Source organism: Notolepis coatsorum (genome assembly GCF_963971535.1).
Source record: "Notolepis coatsorum genome assembly, chromosome: 17".
Classification (NCBI taxonomy): Eukaryota; Metazoa; Chordata; class Actinopteri; order Aulopiformes; family Paralepididae; genus Notolepis; species Notolepis coatsorum.
In genome coordinates, this window is record NC_140181.1 from 78046081 (window position 1) to 78068718 (window position 22638).

General features: G+C 48.3%; 1 protein-coding gene across 1 annotated transcript in view; it reads right to left on the reverse strand.

The window, feature by feature from the left end:
* Nucleotides 1–22638, reverse strand: part of LOC311244093 (hyaluronidase-1) — a gene marked incomplete at both ends in the record, with an annotated part of 53407 nt that overhangs the window by 14127 nt on the left and 16642 nt on the right. Inside the window, 3 exons of the mRNA XM_084333504.1 lie at nt 1464–1610; nt 4343–4591; nt 5768–6290. Of these exons, the coding sequence (XP_084189630.1) occupies nt 1464–1610; nt 4343–4591; nt 5768–6290 (919 nt within the window). The remainder of the gene's footprint in view (nt 1–1463; nt 1611–4342; nt 4592–5767; nt 6291–22638) is intronic.

Below are 22638 nucleotides of genomic sequence, written 5' to 3' on the forward strand. Positions count from 1 at the left end.
AGTCATAAGCTACTGACACTATAGAACTCCTTTTGAAACCTCGCTGTCCAAACTCTGGTAATAAATAGCTCTGGATACGCCTCCAGACACACAGTACTGCACTTGCAAGGTTTGAGTGAGTATTAAATGTCAAACATAGTACACTGATATAGTGCTTTGAATGAGAAAGGTTACGAGATGAGAGATTCACTTTGCGTCAGCCGGTGCTATGCCCCAACATGGTGAAATGAAACAATTGAACCCGTTCACGTGCATGATGAGATTAGAATTGAAATATTTGTTTTGTATTCTATTTTTTTGGGGGGCTTTCTGTATTTTTCACCCATCCCAATTAAGTCATTATGCCAATTCCCTTCCTGGTCGTTGCGCGCATTGCCCCACTGTCGGCCTGGGGAGGGTGTAGAACTATCACATGCCTCCTCCGATACATGTGGAGTCGCCAGCCGCTTCTTTTCACCTGAGAGCGAGGAGTTTCACTGGGGGAACGAAACGCGTGCAGAGGTTCACACTATTTCCCCCAGATCCCCTCCCTGCTGAACAGACCGACCAGTAGGAGTCGCAGTTTACAACGACCAGGACACATACCCCACCGGCTTCCCACCCGCTAATGCTAACACTGCCAATTGTGTTAGTAGGGACGACTGACCAAGCCGGAGGTACCACTGACAGCTGGATTCAATCCCATACATTTCTGATGTATGTTTGAAACACTTTACATGATTGTACATGTGTGACCTTCATGGTATCAGATGTGAAACTTTGCTTTTATGTGTCATCATCACATGTTTCACTTTCACATTAATTTCCTTAGGCATTTTCTGTAAAGGAAATCATATTTACGGTACACTATTCACATTTTCACTGTACAACATTTGCAACATCTCTTTTTTTTATTATCTTTTTTCCCCCTTCTTTTTCCGTTTTTCTTAGTCCTTATGCCAATTCCCAATCCCCTTCCTGGTCGTTGCGCACTCTACCCTCTACCCTCTACCCTCTACCGTCGGTCTGGGAGGGCGGAGACTATCACATGCTTCCTCCGACACATGTGTACCCAGCCCACCACTTCTTTTCACCTGGCAGCGTGGACTCTCACTGGGAGAGTGTAACGTGTGGAAGGTCACACTACCTCCCTCCAGACCCTTCCCTCGCTGTGCAGGCACCCCGACCGAACTGTAGGAGTCGCTGTTTACAACGACCCGGACCCACCCACCGGCTTCCCTCCCGCTGACTCTGCCAATCGAGCCAGTATGACGGCCGGCCAAGCCGGAGGCAACGCTGACAGCCGGATTCGATACCAGTGTCTCTTGCGTTGGTGACAAGCGCTTAGTCCGCTGCGCCACCCAGCCGCCTAACATTTACAACATCTCTGTGTATTTTCACTTTAAATCTATGTGGGTTGTTCAGAGGTAGTTTAGTGAATAAATACATATTAAAGTTAGGAATAATAATACACATGCTCTTACCTGAGAGAGATAGGTATTGGTGGAGGCGTAGGAACTCTTCACTATTGGGAACACAGGCAAGTCGTAGGCAGTCCCAGCCAGAGGTGCCACTCTCAACGCTTCTCTGATTTGATTGGACAAGCAGAGCCTGGCCCCGGTGGTACCGCCCTATAACAGTCAAGAGTTATACATTAGTAAATATCCTGATTTAAAAACACAAGTAAGGCGGTCAGGTGGCATAGCGGAGATTGCGCTCGTCACCAACGCAAGAGATGCTGGGTTCGAGTCCAGCTCTCGGCGTTGCCACCAGCTTGGCTGGCCGTTCACACTAATACAATTGGCAGTATTAGGGGGTGGGGAAGCTGGCAGGTGGGAATCTGGCGTTGTGGACAGGTCAGGTCTCGGCGCTTGCTAAGCGGGGCAGGACTTGGTGGAGATAGCGTGCCCTCCCACGCGTTACACTTCACCAATGAGAGTCCTCGCTGCCAAGTGAAAAGACGTCACTGGCTGTCGGCGCACGTCTCGGAGGAAGCGTGCGATCGACTCGGGACGCCCTTGTACCGACTCGTAGGAGAACATGCATACAGCAGCCAGGTAGGGGAGGGGGGGGGGGGGAATTGGCACAACGACTAATTGGGAAAAAAAAAAAAAAAAAAAAAAAACACAAGTACAAAAAGTCTGATAATTTTACCATGTGTGTGCAAGGTTCAAAGCCACATCAGAGAAATATTGCCTCAAGGGGATTAATAAAGGAACACTTGACTTGATAGCAGCGGTCCTCTCACCTTGCTTTAGTTTACTAAACGGCCAAGCTGCAACGTAAAACAATCACTATATCTTTGAAAATCGATGATCACAAAAAATTATCTCTATTTTAGGTTAGGATGGGACGAGTTCCAGCGTTGCAGCTTGGCCAACTGTGACAACAAGCTTTTCCTTCTGGAATGGGCAACTGTATTAAAGATGTCTGCCTGGCCTGCTATGTTTGATGTCATTCAGTCCTACTAAACCACTACCCCACAATACAAAGCGTCTAACACTTTTGCTGTTTGCTAATGATAGCACTAAGAGGGATCATCCCTATGTTCCCCCGGGTCCTATGTTCCCCGGGTTCTATGTTCCCCGCTTTGATTGATTAATAGATTGAAAATTTTATTAATTTTTATTATTTTATTAATTATTAATGTCCGCCTTGTTTCGAACGGTTAAGCTTAGGCCCTCTTTCGAACTGGTTAAGGTTAGAGTTTGGAATCAGGGCTGGTGGTCTAAAATTTTCAATCAATCAATCAATCAAAGCGGGGAACATAGAACCCGGGGAACATAGGACCCGGGGAACATAGACATGCTCCCCACTAAGACTAGCTACCAAACATTAGAGCTAAGTCAGCTACCGAATGATACAGCTAACACTAGCTACTGTTATTTGTTAGCTTGTGGTGTAATTAGGGAGGCTAAATTACATCAAACATGGGGGCAGACATCTTTAATGCAGTTGCCCATTGTCAATAGCACCAAGCTCCACAGAGGCTACGCCATAGAGATGCATAGAGTGAGCACACAAAAATCCCATTCCTAATGGTATTGTATCTTCTTCTACAACATGTGCAGGGGTGACTGATTGTTCTTCTCATGTGCATGCCGCCACCTAGAGGCTCTGATTTATTGTTGAGGTTACAGATCCAAATCACTATTTACACAGAGTGAAAAACTGTGTTCCAACCACCACTGAATCTCAAGTAGGGATGGGCATCGATTTTTGAAAATTCAAATATTTGAATATAAATTCTTTTTAAATAAATGTTTGTGACTAAATTGTGATTTTGAGACAAATGTGTAGTGTATTGAGAGGGGACCCTATTTACAGCACGTTAGATAGCCAGGTAGCAACAGTCTGTTAATAGCTGGGAGAACAGAAAAGAAAGATGAAGAAAGAGAGACTGGATATGTTACATTTTAGCAACATTTTGTACGTTTGCCATGTTGTTTCACTAAGTTCATACATTTCAAGCATCAGTTATGTAATGTTCAGAATGAATGCTTTCGTTCCCGAAATACGCTAGCTCTGTCCGCTACCGCTAGCTGTTAGCAATGACAGCAGCATGCTAACTCACTTGATTATCTCACGTTCATTATTAAATAAAAACAAAACCATACATTAGCGTGGGAGCTCAGACATTTCAATCATCAACAATGTAATCTTCGGAATCAATGCTCTTGCTCCTGGAAATAACGTTAGCCTGCTGCGACTAATATCTAGCTGTTAGCAATGACAGCAGCCAGCTAGCGTGCTTGTTTGATTATATCACGTTTGCTATTAAAGGAACATACCAACATTTTGGGAAATTAGCTTACAGTCTTCTCCAGAGAGAGAGACAATAAGATAGATACCAGTTTCCTCTCTGTGCGTTCAGTAGAAAGCTATCTGGCTGCATGTTAGCCTAGCTTAGCACAATGAATGGAAGCGGACAGTGCCGGTTAGCCTTCGGGAGAGGTGTTGGACAATGCCTATGCTAACCGGCACTGTCCGCTTCCATTCATTGTGCTAAGCTAGGCTAACGTGCAGCCAGATAGCTTTCTACTGAACGCACAGAGAGGAAACTGGTATCTATCTTCTTGTCTCCCTCTGGAGAACAAGAACATTGGGGGGATTTTCAAATAGTTCCCAGTGAGTATCGAATAGTATTTTTTTTTGTTTTGCCCATCCCTAATCTCAAGTGAGGGAGAAGCAATGTTGTGTTTTGGGTAGAAATTGCCTCAGGTAGTGGGAACACTTGTATTGTATAGATAGGCATTCTCTATGGGCCACACCCAGTCTTCCAGAACTCTAGTCATGTGACTGTAAAGTAAAGGGAAATAAAGGGACATATTTTTACCAAACGTTGTTTGTCTGGGATCCCTACCTGCAGCTTCTCCAGGGTGAGGAGGGGGTAGAGGGCCGAGCATCGTTTCCATAGCCACAGCATCTCGTCGTTAAGGTCCATCTCCGTGGCGGGGCATTGGCCTGTGTAATTGGCTAAGAGGATTTGGGCGGGGTCGGCATTATAGCAGCTGGGGTACGAGGAGATGCCCCACAATGCTTTGGGCCGTAACCTTCTGACCTCCCGAAGAGTTTCTATCATTATGGACTGGGCTGCTGCTTCGAAGTCCACCTGTGATGACATCATGAGATGACATGAGAGAAAATGAATAGTTTGTGTGTGTGTGTCACAGTCCGATCTTCAATATTCAAATCTTCATGGAATGTGGGGCAGATGATCTTCTTCTACAAGATGTGTAGGGGCAATACACTGTTCTCATGTGTATGCCGCCACCTAGAGGCTCTGATTTATTCTGTCATAGGGTTACACTCTTTTCCACTAAGTGGCAGTAATGCTGAAAACCACCACTGAATCTCAAATGAGGAAGAATGGTAAATGGATGGACTGCATTTATATAGCGCCTTTAACCCAAGGGCTTCACCCATTCACTCACACATTCACACACCGACGGCGGAGGCAACCATGCAAGGTGCCAACCTGCTCATCGGGAGCAGTTAGGGGTTAAGTGTCTTGCTCAAGGACACTCCGGGAGGAGTGGGAATCGAACCGGGAACCTTCCAATGACCAGACAACCGCCCCAGAAGCAGTGTTGTCTTCTGGGTAGAAAACCGGTGGGGGTTTTCTGGATTTGCCTCAAATAGAGAGGCGAAGTCAAAGCGGTTGGACAATAAGAAAAGGCAGACAGGCGGGAATAGGAGGCGTTGTTGTATCACAATCAGAGAGACCTACAAAGAGGTGTTCAAATGATTAATGATATTTCCGTGTGTGTTACTGTATATATATATATATATCATTCATGTACAGAAGCATGTGTGTCCAGGTCCATTGGTGTGTGTGTACGGCTCCTTCTCCTTTCAGTTGCTCCTCATCTATTCTCCTCCTACACACACACACCCTCTTTCAATACTTTCCTGAAACCACTCTTCAACTTCACTTCCTTCCATCGTTCCATCCCTCCTCCCTCCTCCCTCCTTCTACTTTATCATAAGGAGGTATCTAGTTCACCCTTTCCTTGCTCCTCCCACCTCCCCTCCCTCCTTACCTGGGACCACTTCTGCACCTCTTCCTCCCACCTCCCCTCCCTCCTTACCTGGGACCACTTCTGCACCTCTTCCTCCCACCTCCCCTCCCCTCCCTCCTTACCTGGGACCACTTCTGCACCTCTTCCTCCCACCTCCCCTCCCTCCTTACCTGGGACCACTTCTCCACCTCTTCCTCCCACCTCCCCTCCCTCCTTACCTGGGACCACTTCTCCACCTCTTCCTCCCACCTCCCCTCCCTCCTTACCTGGGACCACTTCTGCACCTCTTCAGGAGTCCATTCTGGAAAGAAGCCCTTCAGCAAAGCTCTGGAAGCGTCCAAATACACCGCCTGTTTCTCTCTGTTCCGCGACCACTGCGGCGCCCACTCCCCCCAGCGCAGCACCCCGAGACCCAGGTACCTCGGGGCGGGTAAGGCCACCACCAAGTCCTCCCCCACCTTCTGGATGTGGCTGTCAAGTCGCGTGTGCTGGGGCAAACCCCTGTTGACCAGCGTGTCCTGGTCTATGAAATATGGGTAATTCCCCATTGTGTCCTCATAGAAAACAGCCACCCTGCCCTCCTGCTCCATGCCGAAGGATCCCAGGTCGGAGCGACCAGAACAGGTGGAGTCACGGATCCCCCAGAAGATGATGAAAGGCTGGCCGGAGAGGAGAGGGGCCCGGGCGGGTCCGGCAAGGCTAGGCTGAGGGGAGATGGAGAGGAGGAGGAGGAGGAGGACGAAGGCCAAACCCAGAGGGAGAGGTTTCGGTAAGGTTCTGAGTGAAGTTCTGCGATGGTAAGACTTTGTGGATTGTGGTCTCAAACATGGGGGCGTGCTCTGTCCTGGCTCTGTCCACTCCATTGGATCAGCCGCCACTCCGTCTGTCACTCCTCCAGGTCCTCACAGCCAATCATGTTCCTGTAAAACACACGGCAGGACCACACCCACCCCCAAACATGTCAGTATGTTTGTCATGTGGTAACGGTAAATTAATCCATCCTTTTTTCAGGACGTGTCGCTCCAGCCATTCATTAAGCGTGCAACAAAAGCATTTGAAGGTTGTTAACTAATTCATTTGATCAATTAATTTAATAATTTTAAAGTTTTCTTTTTTAAGTAAAGGTTAATTTCATGCAATTTCTACATAATGAGACAGCATGACACATCAACACCCTGTTACATTTGGTAGGCTGATACATACCATTGGGGGAAAAAACTAAGGTTAAGTGGAGGCTCACACAGCCAGATTGAAACTGAATTTTCATCCCTATTACCGTAATTTACACAGGGTAGGTTCACTGAGCATGCCCTGGTTCACACACACATTCACACCTAGGAGCTGACCCAGGTACTGTACAATACTGTTGGCCACTGAGCAGCTCCACTGGAGCAGTTGGGGGCAGGGCCGGACTGGGGAAATAATTCATACCGGGAGATATAGCGCGAAATATAGCCCCAATCAGGCCACTTTTTAAGCGGGGGGTCTGGGGGTCCCCCACCAGGAAATGTTTTGTTACAAAGACTTAATTTCCTGCATTCTGGTGAATTTTAGTGCATGTGAACCCAAACTAATGAGCCAACAATTGCTTAGTACAATGTACTGTTATGGACCTCAAATAAAACTGTTGTGGCACTAGCAATGCTACTCTCTCCACCTTCAAAAAGAAAAAAGCAAGAGCACAACATATTTTTCTATTTACTATTATAATACAGTTAACCACTCTCTCCTGTAAGGGCCTTTCTTTTTCTTTGTTTTATCCCTCTCTCCTCCACCCTTTCTCTTTCTTCCACTGTCCATCTTGACATCAACGTTAATTGACTTTTGCTCTCTGATCTCTCCCGAGTCCCTCACTACCTGGCTCATTGCCTGGCTGTTATTCTGCATCTGAGTGCCGTATGCCATTCCATTTGCCGCCTCCGCTGTCAATCAGTTGTATCGCCTGGTCCCGCCTCCACCAATCACAAGCGGCAGCACGGCTCCATTGTGTGTGTGTGATCCGCGTGAGGGAGAGAGTCAGATAGTTCTCCAACTCTGTCGCAGACAGTGAAATCCTGGTTGTTCCCCACCCACCTAGGTTATCTAACTATCGCGCCGCGCCGCCGCCACAACTAGAAACATTGACCTGGCAAAAAAATATATATATAATACATTTTTTTTTTTTTTATATAATTTTTTTTTTTTTTTTTTTTTTGTATCTGTGCAGGCCAGGCCACCGGGAAAACTCCCGGTGCTCCCGATGGCCAGTCCGGGCCTGGTTGGGGGTTATAACCCTCTAAAGCAGGGGTTCTCAAACTTATAACCCTCTAAAGCAGGGGTTCTCAAACTTTTTTACATCACTCACTCACTCACTCACTCACTCACTCACTCACTCACTCACTCACTCACTCACTCACTCACTCAGGTAACAGGTGTGTGGCTCATGGCTCATGGCTCAAGGGTACAGCTGACCTGCCAATGACCTCTCATGGAGTTAACCCTTAATCGCCCCTCTGTGTAGCAGTACTGAATTGCTTGACAGTGCCCTCTGTCTTGCGGGTTGTGCCATTGTACTCAGTAGGGATGTCCTCTTTCATTTGTCTATGTTGACCATGCCCATAGTTTGGCTCCTCCCCCTTTTTGTATCTTTTGAACTGTTTGTCATAGAGACTCGCGAGAGACCCTCTCCCGTTGGCCGGCGGTGCACAGGCGTCCCCCACGTTTCACAATTTCCCCCGTGCGGAATTCTCTAGTTACCATTATAATACATAGGATGGTATGGTCACGCTATACATACTAGGGAGAAACACAAACGTACACTGAAGTAAAGTTCATGAGGTGCTGATTACCAGCAAAAGTATATACTTAAGGAGAATGAAATCGTATACTCTTGCATAATCAATTTTATTGGACCAACGTTTTGGCAAATGCATTCTTTTGCAGAAACGTTGGCCAAATAAATTTTTTTTCATATGGCGCAGGAGAGTTGAGCTTACATTCTCCTTAAATATAGGGTCATGCCCACATCGTCTTGAAAGGGTTTGAAATACTATCTGACACAGAAGTTCCTGGAAACACTGGTCGGAAATGACATGAAGGAAGGTTTCCAGTGGATCATTAGTGGCACGGCAGGAACATGCCAACATTATGGGAAATGCGCTTAGCGTCTTCTCCAGAGTCAGACAAGAAGAAAGATACCAGTTTACTCCCTGTGCATTCAGCAGAAAGCTGAAGCACAAATGAATGAAAGCAGTTACTAGCCTAGCTTAAAACTCCAGTATTTTGGGCAGACAGCTAGGCTAGCTGGTCTGTATCCTTTTCCATTAATTTGTATAGCTTTCTAAAGAGAGGAAATTAGTATCTATCTTCCTGTCTGACTCTGTAAGCGCATTCCCACGGTGGTGTAATGGTTAACACAAAGGTCCTGGGTTCGATTCCTGCTTGGGGACCAGGTTGCTGGGTTGCCACATACCCAGGTGGGGTATCTCCCAGGCCTTTCTGTGTGGAGTTTGCATGTTCTCCCCGTGCTGGCAAGGGTTTCCCCTCCAGAAAAAGAGATAAACCCAATGGAAAAACATGCACAACAGATTGCTAATGCGTTCCTGACAAAGACTTGGATTGGTCCCCGGGGGGCAGCCCATGTCTGCTTCCGGCTGCCCTTGGGGGGGAAGGACGACGGGTTGGGTCAACAAATAAAGACTTCTTCTTAGTTGCAGTGTTCCTTCAAGGAGTAAAGATGGCACAGGATGTTTCTGCAGCACCAACAAATGTACATCTTTATTTATTTATTGGTTTATTTAGACGGGACAGAGCATATTACTGGACACTACAAATAAATGCAGTGTAAATACACCGGATTTAGCAAGGATGCTAATTTTCACCCGCAGTCCCCACAGAAAGAGATCAATTAAGATATTTTTAGAAGCTCTCACAACAGGCTAATAACGGATATTTCACTTCTCATCATGAAGCAAATTAGAGACTGCCTCATCGTGACTTTAATTCTGTCTGAGTTGGGTTTAGACTTTTACACTAAACTAATTTCAGACTCAATGACGCACACAGCCATCTGTACATCATTTGACTCATCATTGACTGACTGCTAGTTTTAAAACATGTAGAGACACTCATATATTCAATCATGAATATTTAGAAACGTGCTTATTAACCCAACTCAGACAGAATCAAAGTCACAATGAGGCAGTCTCTAATTTGCTTCATGATGAGAAGTGAAATACCCGTTATTAGCCTGTTGTGAGCTTCTAAAATATCTTAATTTATCTCTTAATCTCGTATTTTATTAACAAATAAATGCATAATGTTCTACATTGTGTTTCTATTGCCACCCAAATTCCCTGTTACATTAGGTAGGGTTGAGTCCAGTGCCTTAAGTGTTAACATCAACCAAAGTATTTGGCCACGTCACAACACAGTCCGCGTGCCCTTTAGTCTGGGTCTGATTATAAAGGTTGATACACAGTCTTCTCTCCAGATGATGACTCATCTCCATTGTAGTACGGCTTTAAGGGTTCAGTGTCCTCGGATGACATCACATGATGACAAACTCAAACTCAAATAAAAATTCAGACTCTCAACATCTTCCAAAACAAATTCCTTTATCGAAGACCATTTACAAAAGTAACTAATACAATTTGTTTGTTTTCTTTTTGGTGAAGTGCCCCTTTAATAAGCATCGCAGGGCATCTGGGAAGTTTCATTAGAACCACCTGGTGCTTCAAAGGGAACATCAGCCAGTTCTGATCGACCGCTGAAACATTTTAAGAGACGTACCGTTAAGGTTTCTAACAACAACAACATACAACAAGACACCTATGTAGAACGAATAGAGTCCCAGACACTCTGCCTGATTGACCAATCCTATTAGTATGCAATAATTACCTTCCTGTCGTCTCTCTCACTCTCTGCCTCTCTTTCTCTGCATCTCTCTTTCACACTCTCCCTCTCTGCCTCCCCCCCTCTCTCGGTCTCTTTCTTTCCATCTCTCTCTGCCACCCCCTCTCTCTCTGCCTCCCTCTCCATTTCTCGTTCTCTCTCTCTGCATCCTCCCCCTCTCTCTCTCGCTGTCTCCCTCACTCTCTTTCGCTCTCAGTTATCAGCTATCAGTTTTACGCTATGTGTCGTTCTCTCTCTCTCTCTGCCCCCTCTCTGTATCCTCCCTCTCTCTCTGTCTCCCTCTCTCTCCCTCTCAGCCTCCCCTCACTCTCTCTCAACCTCCTCTCTCTCTCTCTCTCTCTGTTAGTCATCACCTGTGTCTGTCTGTGTCTGTCTATGCTGTGCTGACTGTATTGACGTAAACAAGGCTCTCAATCATCATTATCCCAATTGATTGATCGGTTGAGTCATACCTTGGTGTCCCAAAATGGCAGCAGGAGACAGGGACAGTAGGTCAGTCTCACAGCACTGAATGGAGATCAGAATGTGACTCATGACATTAATGATAAAGAATAAGCACGATGAATGTCACTGTGAGACTGAGTTAAATGATCATTTGCAGTAAATCAACTGGCTGGAACTAAACATTTGACAAAGGCAGGCCTATTAATGAAAGGGTTGATAATCATGTTGATCATTTAACCAGGCTATTAGATAGCTAATCATAGCTTACTTACAGTCAAAAGTGTTACTACCAGGCACGTGCACACATAGAGCCCAAGGGGTGCTTGAGCACCTACCTTTTTGAGCCCGTCAGCGTGCCTCTCCGCGGACCTATATATTTTATGCATAGCGTGGGTGATGATGATGATGATGATGGAAACCGCTGTGGCGCATACAGTTGAATGCTGGTATTACACTCATTGAGGGACACGAAGAAGTCAAGTCCGATGGGATTTGGGAATCTCAAATACAAATCGGGATTGGAATAAAAAATGCATTTATATTAAACAATACAGAATATACAGCACTTCTTGGGGTCTGTAGGGTAAGCACTTATTCCCTCCCCCCTGAACATTTATGGAGATGTATGGGCCTTTTAAGTCAGTGATAAAAGTGTCTTTCAAGGATAAGTGAGCTCCTGCACTGATTATTATAGTTCAATATTCAATATTTGATCACCAAAACCCCCCAAAACCCCCCCCCCTGCCCGAAAAGCGCCCTTAAAGGGGACATGTACTATAAATGTCATTTTTCAGTCTCTAGCATTGTATTATAGTAATAGGAGTTCGTATATCAATGTGTTTTAGTGTCTAAATACCATATTGGCGGATTGCTCTGATTCAGCTCAGATCATTTCCTTCTCCAGTAAATTAGGCCATCCTGATTTGAAGGCCTGAATGACGTTACTCAGGCTCTGGGTAGCAGACAGTGATGTGATTGGCTCTGTGGTTGTAGCTAATGCCCGCCCACAATCTACATAGACTGACTGTACACAGCGAGTGGAAACCAGCCACTTCCTCATACTCTGTGTGCACTCTGGAGGGAGAGAGAGAGAGAGATAGAGAGCATTCAGGAGCACTTGGGGGGGGACCTGCCGCGCGGAGGTCCGCGCGACACACACCTCCGAACGGGAGAGTGATAAAAAAAAAAGGACGAGAGAGGGAGGAAGGGAGGCCCCCCCCCCCCCCCCCCCCCACAAGCTGCGCGCAGCACACCCGAGAGGCAGAGAAAAAAGAACGGCCTGTCCCCCCCCCCTCTCTCTCTCTCTCTCAACCAGTCGCAGACTGTGTGGACTGACTATCACTCAAAGTGCTTATGGGCGGAGCCAGGCCATAACAGCCTGAAATCTTGAAGCTGAAAAATTATGGTTGAGTACTTGATTAGAAATATAAAACAATGAATTTTTTTGAAAAAAAACATACAGATGTCTTCAATACACTCACAGGAATTGTGTAAAGTTGCCCAAATAGTGCTAGGAATAGCAGTACATGTCCCCTTTAAAAATTAGGCTTGCGCGCTATGCACGCTCGGTTAAAACATACACAGGTCTAGTGCCCTTTTCAGCCTTTGAGCACCTGCCCCTCTAAAGTCCTGTGCACGTCCCTGGTTACTACAGTATATAGACCTTTTTGTTGTTGTCATCATATTTAACATTGATTAGGATAGAGGACAATTTAAACAAAGTTAACAGTCTGCTTGGTGTCTTATATTCATCTTTTGTTAAATAGGAAGATGCTTTTTCAAAGTATGCATTTCATCACTTTCATTGTTCCTCAAGTTGTCCCTTAGGTGTCTGTGAAGGTTACCATCTGTCCCATAGGAATGATTCCTTACTTAGGACGACAATTATGTGCCCTTTATTGAATCAACATCTGTTCCTAATTTCCACATACGGCAAATTAAAGTGTATAGCAGGCAATCGGGCAGGTTTGAATAAATACAGCAGTGTCACAGGTAATAGCTCTAGATAGCAGCTCTAGAGATACACCGCCCACACGGTGAAATCCAGCAGAAAATAACCTTCTGCTGAGTGGTGAGTGTAGAGGATCTACCAGCCTTCTGCTGAGTGGTCAGTGTAGAGGATCTACCAGCCTTCTGCTGAGTGGTGAGTGTAGAGGATCTACCAGCCTTCTGCTGAGTGGTCAGTGTAGACTAGAGGATCTACCAGCCTTCTGCTGAGTGGTGAGTGTAGAGGATCTACCAGCCTTCTGCTGAGTGGTCAGTGTAGGATCTACCAGCTTTCTGACGAGTGGTGAGTGTAGAGGATCTACCAGCCTTCTGCTGAGTGGTCAGTGTAGAGGATCTACCAGCCTTCTGATGAGTGGTCAGTGTAGAGGATCTACCAGCCTTCTGATGAGTGGAGTGTAGATGGTCTACCGGCCTTCTGCTGAGTGGTCAGTGTAGACTAGAGGATCTACCGGTCTTCTGCTGAGTGGTCAGTGTAGAGGATCTACCGGCCTTCTGATGAGTGGATGGCAGTGTTGTTGTGTAGTTAACTACATGTAGTTCAATTACAAATTTAACTACATTTAGCAGTAGTTGGGTCATAGTTTAACTACATTAAAATCTTCCCAACAATTGATCCCTGTGCCCTCCATAAAAAACACCCTCAGGCATTCCTTAGTGAGGTTTTTCCTGCCCTAGTCACTCAATCAAACATACCCACCCTTTTCTCTGTCAGCTCAGTTATATTTCGTTATAGCTTTAGCTTTGCTCTATTGGAACTACCCCTTTAATCATATCCTAAATGAAAGCTTTCACCGCATGTACGACCTGCCCATCCGCCTGACCACTCCCACATCCGCTCCTATAAAGCGGGGTCATGACCATACAACAGCTCCTTCCCTACTTTCACCACTGAAGCCCGTGTATAGCACTGCTTAAAGTTTAGTGTTAAAGTAGTTAGTTTAGTTATAGTAGCTGTGTTGGCATTTTCTTTTGTTTCTCCCTCTCTCACTAATTTACAGGAGAAAGAAAGGATAATGTCGTCACCACCGGAGAGTCTAGAAGATGATGATCATTCTGACCTCCACCGGCGCTTCGCATTGGGGCGCGCGTCGCTGAGCAATCCCCGCCAGCGCTGTCTCCGGCTTTGCAGCTGGATACTATGCCGCGAGAGGCTGTCGGGCTGAGAGAGCTGACGGTCTCTCTAGGGTTGGGTGATGTTTTGCGACGCAAGCCTCAGGTGTGCAGTTGTGAGGGGGCAACTGCACAGCTTGCGTAAGGTCGGCTACAGGCTAGAATCCCTTAGTTGCCTCTCCATAGCGGCATGGAGGGGGTTCTAGTTTGATGCCCCACGATAAAACAGTGCTCCTCCTCAGAGAGGTCGTAGCTTTGTTTTCCTGGGGGCGTGATTCTGAGTCTGCGGTTCAAGTCCCCGGGTCTCTGAAGGCAGATACCCTCTGCCGCCGCGCTGGCCCCGCCTTTCAAGACGAAAGCACCCGGCATGGAGGATGCGAGCTCTCCGTTTCATTATGAGAATATCTCCATGCTCAGGACGGCTGCAGCCCGCGTACAACAGGGCTTACTGCCGATGCCGCTGTGTCTGGTAAACACCGTTCTGTGAGAGGGACGTGTGTTGCCTCCCCTTTTTTCTTTTGGATAAAAAGAAGAAGAGACAGTCGGCTGTCTGAAGTGTTGGCCTGTATCGCTATTCCTCACGTTATACAGCTTCAGTAGTAGCCGCTTTAGCTTGCTACTGCGTTAGCTGGTGGCTATAGATAGCCGGTAAAAGCTGTTAGCCAGTTAGCTGTTAGGCTAAGCTGTTAGCTGGCTACTACGTTAAGGCTAGAAACGTTAGCTTGATGCTAAACCATCAGCCTGGAGTTAGCGGTTAGCTTGTGCTACAACCGTTGGCGCTAGCCGTGAGGAAGTAGCGGGCCCTGAGCACTCTGACTATGGCGTCATTTCTGGCAGAGGATGTCGTCGGCCTGTACCATGACCGGCCGCACGATGGGGGCGTCGCGCCGGAGCGAGGCTCCAGCTGTCGCCGCTTCTGGCCCCGCCAGCGAGAGGCCTCGTCAACGTGGTGGACTAGCCTGTTGTTGCGGCCATTTCATCCTGCGTTCCGGGGGTCAGGTAGGAGTCCGTAGGACATTACACTATGCCCCACTCTTCCTTCCTCCCCCTCCCGAATGTTTTTGGTTAATAACGATGTCTTTGTTTAACAAAACGTGTGTTACTTCACTGCATTTGGGAGATACGACGTGTGCTATGTGAACTCGCAGCTACAAATGCTGGGGTTGCTTTTTCTTGCTCGGAGTGTTGTACAGTTTTCTTTGAAAATTGTGTTGGTCGCTATTGTATAGCTTAGCAAGGCTTGTAAGTTCTAGCACTTGGCCAAGGCTTATGTCTTTCTCTCTACTTAAAAACGGCATTCTTTTTACGTGAGTAAAAGTGAACTCGGTTTTTTATTGTATGATGAGAAGTTGTGTGTGTGTTCATGTAACGTTTGGGAAATGTAGCTCGAGTCCACGACTGGCTGGTTGTTAGTCTACAGAGTTGTACATAGTGGCCAAGGGCCTTGAGTCCCTCTCTTTAGCTTGATATCTTTTCTTTGCTTAAGGGTAATGATAAAAATAACGGGTGTCAAGTTTTTCACACATAAGCCAGAGGCGTGGATAAAGCCAGTTTTTTACACAAACGAGTTTATCGGCTGTGGCTGGCGTGCATGATGTAAAGCTTTAAGTATGTGCTTCATCTGGGCTGGCGTGCCATGCACCTGGTGTCACGGCTCTGCTTTCTTTTGGCGTCGTATCAGGGGTGAGGTGGTGAGGGGGTGGGTAAAATAAACCTCTCCCCTCCCGGATATAGTTATATCCTTACGAAACTGATTGGCCGAGAGGTTGTGCCTATCAGTCTCCTTGTCGAGGTCTCTCTCGTCACGGGGGGGGGGGGGGGGGGGGGGGGCGTTCCTGTCTCCCACACCAAATCAGGATAGGTGGACCACAGGTTTTCCCCCGGCCATTTGAAAACATCACAGGCGCTTTTTCTTGCTGGCCAAGAGACATGTCCGTGAGTTACAGGGCCTGTGCTACAGACCGCTGTCATTGTAAAGGATAGGTGATGCAATGCAGTAGAGACAATTTATCTTCTACTCTGCTCCCTACCAGTAGTGTACATTGGGTCAGAGCCTCCTCCTCAGGGAGTTTCAGAGTCTCCTCCTCAGGGAGTTCAGAGCCTCCCTCTCAGTGTGAAAGCCTCCTCAGAGTTTTCAGAGTCTCCTCCTCAGAGAGTCTTGGTCCTATTGTTACATGAACCTTTTTCAATTGTTTTTACTCACGTTGTGGTCTCTCTGGGAGAATCACTGTCTTCTCCTCTTACATGAAGAGCAGAATCGACACGGTTTTTATTCCCAGACTCGAGAGGCCATTGAAGCACAAGCGCGTTTTCTTATTGGCCAAGAGACATGTCCGTGAGTTACAGGGCCTGTGCTGCAGACCGCTGTCATTGTAAAGGATAGGTGATGCAATGCAGTAGAGTCAATTTGTCTTCTACTCTGCTCCCTACCAGTTGTGTATTGGGTCAGAGCCTCCTATTTCAGGGAGTTCAGAGCCTCCTCCTCAGGGAGTTTCAGAGCCTCCTCTGAGTTTCAGAACCTCCCTCTCAGTGGGGGAGCCTCCTCAGAGTTTTCAGAGCCTCCTCCTCAGAGAGTCTTGGTCCAATGTGTTACATGAACCTTTTTCAATTGTTTACTCACGTTGAGGTCTCTGGGAAAACCGCTGTCTTCCCCTGTTAGATAAGGAGCAGAATTGACACGGTTGTTATTCCCAGGCTCGTCATGTGAGGGCCCGTGTCTGTGTCTTTTGTAGACCGGCTCCCTGCTGCTCGTCCCAGACAGCAAGGGGAAACGTTGTGAGGCTCTTTCTTGTTAGAAATTCGCTGTCACTGTTCTCGGGTTCTTTGCGAGCATATACGCCGTTTATGAAATCAGCGTGTGGTCTTACAAGACCGATCAGCGCTGGCCCAGGGTGTTTTTTCAATGATTGAATATGCTTTGTGGGCCGGCACGCCTTGGTTGCCCAACATCATAAAAACTGTGTTTTTTTATGCGGACGGCTGGGAAGGAGATTTTTTGTCTCTACCGAGCGCCAGTGCACTAGGTTAGACTCGACGGCTCATGTACATCTCCGGGGGGAGATGACGGAGTAGATCAAACATTGGCAGGGGGGGTTCACGCCTTTGGGTGGGCCACCAAGAGCAGTGCGTTCGCGTACTGACCGTCTTGGTGGCGCCCGCGTACCTACCCCTCTCTTAGGACTGGGGGCGGCGGCGTGACTAGGGCACGGGACTGGTCCTGGTCGCGCCGGACCGGATCAGTTTAACCCGTTGTCCGCCGGGGCGCAGATCTGCAGTTCTGGTACCCCGAAGGACTTTGTGCTTTTCCGGGGGGGAAATGCCAGGTCGGGCCGGACGTCACAGTGGTTGATGTCATGAATGTGTGTGTCATATGGATTCCACTACAAGTTGCCCTTAACAGTGATATGCATTGGTCCATACTGTGTTGTACCTTTTGCACTGCTAGGGGGGTTGGTCCTTCTCCATTCGTTTTCACCCCTCCCACCCTGCTAAGCCAGGGATGGGAGGGGGCTGTCGGGGAGGTTGCTTCTGTCAACTCCTCTATGCATCCCTGTGTAGGTCCCGGTCCGCCAGGCCCAGGTCGGGCCTTGCTCTCGATGACCTGTTGGCCTGGGTTAACCCTTTTTAAACCTGAAACGCTTGAACTGCTTGTATAGCCTGTGTATATGCGCAGTTGTGTTTCTGGGGTTTCTTAGTGGGTTAAGGGAGCAACCGCCTCCTGTTAAAATAAACATAGGGGGGTGGTTGTCTCCCCGGTGTGTTGGTAGCAGAGTAGACTCTCGGGTTGAGGCCGGGCCTGACCCCGTCTGCCCGAGAGTATGCCCCCGCATCTTTCATGACGTCTGCGAATTGTGTCAAACTCTCTCTGAACCTCGACCCCGCGGGATTGATAAATTGGCGGGTTCGTGGTGGAATCTGTTCGCTGGCGGAGTTGGCTAACTCTGCCTCCGCGAGGTTCGTGGCCCCATGAGATTGTGACATGGTGCACGGTAGGGCTGTCCCCGACTAAGGATTTGCCGTTAGTCGACTATTGGTCGACAAAAAAAAATATATATATATACCTATATATAATTTTTTTTATATATATATATATATATATATATATATATATATATATATATATATATATATATATATATATATATATTTTTACATTTTTTATCATTTCATTTGGGCTGTGGGGGGTGCTTAATGTCTGAAGGAGTCGACTGAAGGCTTCTTGTTCTCTGCAAAAGCATGCAATTGGTCCACTGATGGATACATCTTGATATTTGTCTAGTCTAGTGTGTTCATCAGATGGGTGAAATCCTCTTTCAGTGCCTCTGTGCCTGTTTTCGTAGGCATTTAGCCTCTGGTATGCGTGCCATTAGCGTTAGCCACGCTTCTAGGCCTCTTTTCTTTTGGAAAGAATGATTAAAAAATATTATTATAATAATTATAAATATATATATATTTTTTTTTGTATTCGACTAAGAGGTTGGCTAGTCGACTACGGCTCCTTTCAACCGATTAGTCGACTAATAGGGGTCAGCCCTAGTGCATGGCATACCGAACACCCTTTCCGCCGGGATACTGTTCTTACAGTAAGCCCCTTAGGCGCCGGTCTAGTCCGCAGTGCTCCGGGCACAGGTCGAGTTCAGCTCTTGGGACCCGTTAGCCTGATTGAGTGATCAACCTCCTTGGAGGGTTGTCTCCCCGGCACACCCGGCAGTATTGTGGGGGGGAAGCTTCCTTGTGAGTGCTTCAGAGCGGCGTGCCAAGGGGAGAAGGGCCTTCACTTGATTTAGGCCCTGTCCGATACACTGGTGATGTGGGGGGTGGTGTCACCAGTGACTGTCTGGTGGGGTCTCAATGCCGCAAAAAAAATAAACGCACAGTACAGGCGGGACCACGTGTGACATATCACCCCATGGCACACACCCACACACCCCTGCTAACCCACCGACAGGCGGGACGCAGGGGAGGTCCCAGACCTCAGAACCGCCTGGGAGACAGAACCCCCAGTCATGTCCATGAGGTAAAACTTAACGAAGGGACCCCGGGGAGGACCAGGAGGCCGCAGCACAGATGTCCTCCACCGAGGCCCCCCATAACAAGGCGGTAGAGGCCGCCACTCCACGAGTGGAGTGCGCGCTGACACCCCCAGGGGGGGCCTGTCCAGCCAATGTGTAGCAAAGGGCAATGCCCTCACACAACCAATGTGTAAGGCACTGCTTGGACAGTGCCTTACCAGCGCGAGGGCCACCGTAACAAACAAAAAGTTGATCGGCAGCCCTGAGATCCCGAGTCCGACTGAGGTAAACCCCCAAGCACGGACAGGACACGACAGATGAAGGCTCGCCTCTAACCCACTAGCGTGAGGAGGCGGATGAAACGCCTGAATCACAATATCCTCGGAGTGAAAAGAGCTCCGGATATTCTTTGGCACAAAGACTGGATTAGGCCTCAGAGTCGCACCGCTATTGGCACGAATAGACAGGCACTCAGGCCGCACCGAGAGAGCACACAGCTCACCCACGCGCTTAGCGGAGGTGACGGCCAGCAGGAACGCAGTCTTGAAGACAGCTGCTCCAACGGCGCCTGCTCAAGAGGCTCAACAGGGCCTCAGACAACCGGCCGAGGACCAGTTGGAGGTCCCAACTCGGAGACAGAACATTCCACCGGCTTGAGACGCCGAGCGCCAAGCAGGAACGTCCCAGGAGAGGGTGGCTGAACAACGTTCCGCCCCCACACTCAACCATACGCCACTCCCCAGTGTAAGCCGTGGTAGAGGATGGAGCGCGCGCGTACCGGATAGCGTTAACCACAGAATAGTCAAGACACATCCCCACCAGATTCACACTGTCAGCAGCCAAGCCTAGAGGCTGCCCCAGAACAGGAAGGCAGAACAGAGTTCCGCGTGCCTGAGAGAGGGCCCGCGGTGACCACGGAACAGGCCATGGCGGGGCCACACAGAGCTGAATCAGGGCCGGGGACCACACAGCTGATCCCCGGCCCGGCACGACCAGGACCAAGTCCCGCGCTCCCGACGTACCCGCCCCAACAGCTGAGCTATCAGGTGTAAGGGGGGGAAAGCGTACAGAATCCCGGACGGCCACGGAATTGGTCCCAGACCTGCCCGACTATGTCTGGACGTAATCCCCACTCGTCAGGGTGAGGACCGCCCCGCAACATCACACCTGCACCCACATTCACCCTGCCGGGGATGTGGAGAGCCCTCAGGCAGAGCAGATGGAGAACGCCCATAGCCAGAGCCTGACCGCCGCCCGGTGCAGACGGGGGGAGCGCACTCCACCCTGTCTGACAATATACGACGCTGACGTCGGGTTGTCCGTCCTGACCAAAACATGCTTGCCCACCACAAGGTGGTCGAGCCGTTTGAGGACCAGAAGGACTGCCTTCAATCCCAACACATTGAATGTAGCGCAGACCGGGCAGCATGGCAGCTGCCCCCTACTGCGTTGGTCCGACACGTCCCCCCCCCATCCCATGAGGGAGGCGTCGGTGAAGACCGTGACGTGTGACAGCCTGCTGCCCAAGGGGACCCCGCAGGTGAGGGCACCAGACCCTCCCCAGAAGACGAGGTCCCCCAGTACTGACATGGGAACCTTCAGCCGCTTCCATATGTCTCACACCGGGTCCATTTCCATACCGGAGAAAACCACCTCTGCATCCTCCCCATGAAGAGGAGGCCAAGAGGGACCCCAGCAGCAGGCGCATCACGGACAGCGCCGTAACCGTCCTAGGACGGAACCTCCCGAGCGCGCCGAGAACCCAATCACTCGCCGCCGCTCCGAGAGGGATGCCCATATAGACCTTGAGCTTAGAAAAAGCTCAAGTACTCCACCCGTTGACTGGGAAGAGGAGAACTCTGCTTCCAGTCTACAGCAAAACCCAGGTTGGTGAGACACCACCTGCCTGGTATGAGACCTGGCGATCTACCCTGACCGGCCAAGGACCAGAACGTCGTCCAGGGCAGAATACACTTCGTAACCCCCGACGACGCAGAGGCCCTAGTGAGGTCTACACGCACTTGGTGAAGATGCGGGGAGCCAGAGAATAGCCGAACGGCAGCCTCTGGTACTCGTACGCTAAGCCCTGCAAAGGAAGCGTAGGTAAGCCCTAGGATGGAAGATCGGGATGCGAACACGCATCCTACATGTCTATGCAGGAGAACCAGGCCCCCACCTGACAGCGTCTAACAGGTGGGAGACGGTCAAAATTCTGAACCTTCCATGGGACGTCCCTCGGTCCGCTGTCACGAGACGAGGAAACCCAGGACAGGCCCGATGCGCTGTTAGGATGTGCCGAGAAGATTCTAGGGGCTGGTGAATCTCCGGCGAAAACCCAACATTGTGTAATTTCTCTCTGCATTTCATAACAACTAGGTCATGGAGTGCACTGCAGCGTCCATGTTGGAAACAAAAAAAAGAGGATGGGGGAGTGTGACCATGTCCGGCGTCATATAGTAGGACGCGGGGGCGTGGCCTGGTCACGTGCATGAGAGTGCAAATGTTTGTTCATGAGCACAGTAGGTGCTGGAGATAAGAGATATCTCATTATGGCTAGAGCGAGACGCGATTGGCCAGTATGATAATATAACGAAATATAACAAAGGTTATCTTATAACCCTAGTTATACGAATAATAGCGAGCGTTTTGCTCTGACTCACTGAGGACCCCACAGTCTTCCGTTTCGGCGGTGAAAGACTGGGGAAGGAGCTGTTGTATGGCCATGACCCCGCTTTATAGGAGCGGATGTGAGAGTGGTCAGGCGGATGGGCAGGTCGTACATGTGGTGAAAGCTTTAATTTGGATATGATTAAAGGGGTAGGTCCAATAGAGCAAAGCGTTCGCTGTTACTCATATAACTAGGGTTATAAGGTAACCTTCGTTGTACCACATTTCTTTTGGAGAGTAGTTAAGATTTAGTTGAATTTCTTTTGATTGTGAAGTAGCTAGTAGTTTGGTAAACTATAACCTTAACACTGGTGGTTAATACACTTACACTGGTTGGTGTAGAGCAGGGGTTCCCAAACTTTTCAGGCCACGACCCCCAAATAACGCTGTCAGAGAGCCGCGACCCCCACTATTATAGGAGGTAAAAAGAAAATAATGTACAAATCTATTTATAATTTTTTTATAAATGGAAATGTATGGTTGAAACATGCAAACGTTCAAACGCACACACACTAATAAGCATTGGAGGCTTTTAACCAGGGCCGGACTGGGGAAATCATTCAGGCCAGGAAATAATGCAAAATATAGCCCCAGTCAGGCCACTTTTTAAGCAGGGGGTCTGGGGGTCCCCCACCATGAATTTTTTTGTTACAAAGACTTCATTTCCTGCATTCTGGTGCAGGAATTATTTTATTTGTACCCTTTAAATGCCAGTGTTTGTGATGGCATCACAAATTATTGTTAAAAAAACAGGCTAGCATATCATTAGCCTCATAGCATAATTGCCTAAGTCATTTTTTGACCAAATTGATATTTCTGCCTAACTCTACTCTCCTCACACTGCTGCACCACCCTGGCTTAGTGGCTGTGTCCTTTAAACATTTATTTCTGCCTAACTCACTCGTGTGACTTGTGTGAAAATTAGATTTTTCTTCTTTTCCGAAAGTCTTGAAAAATGACTTAGGCAATTATGCTATGAGGCTAACGATATGTATGATTAGCAA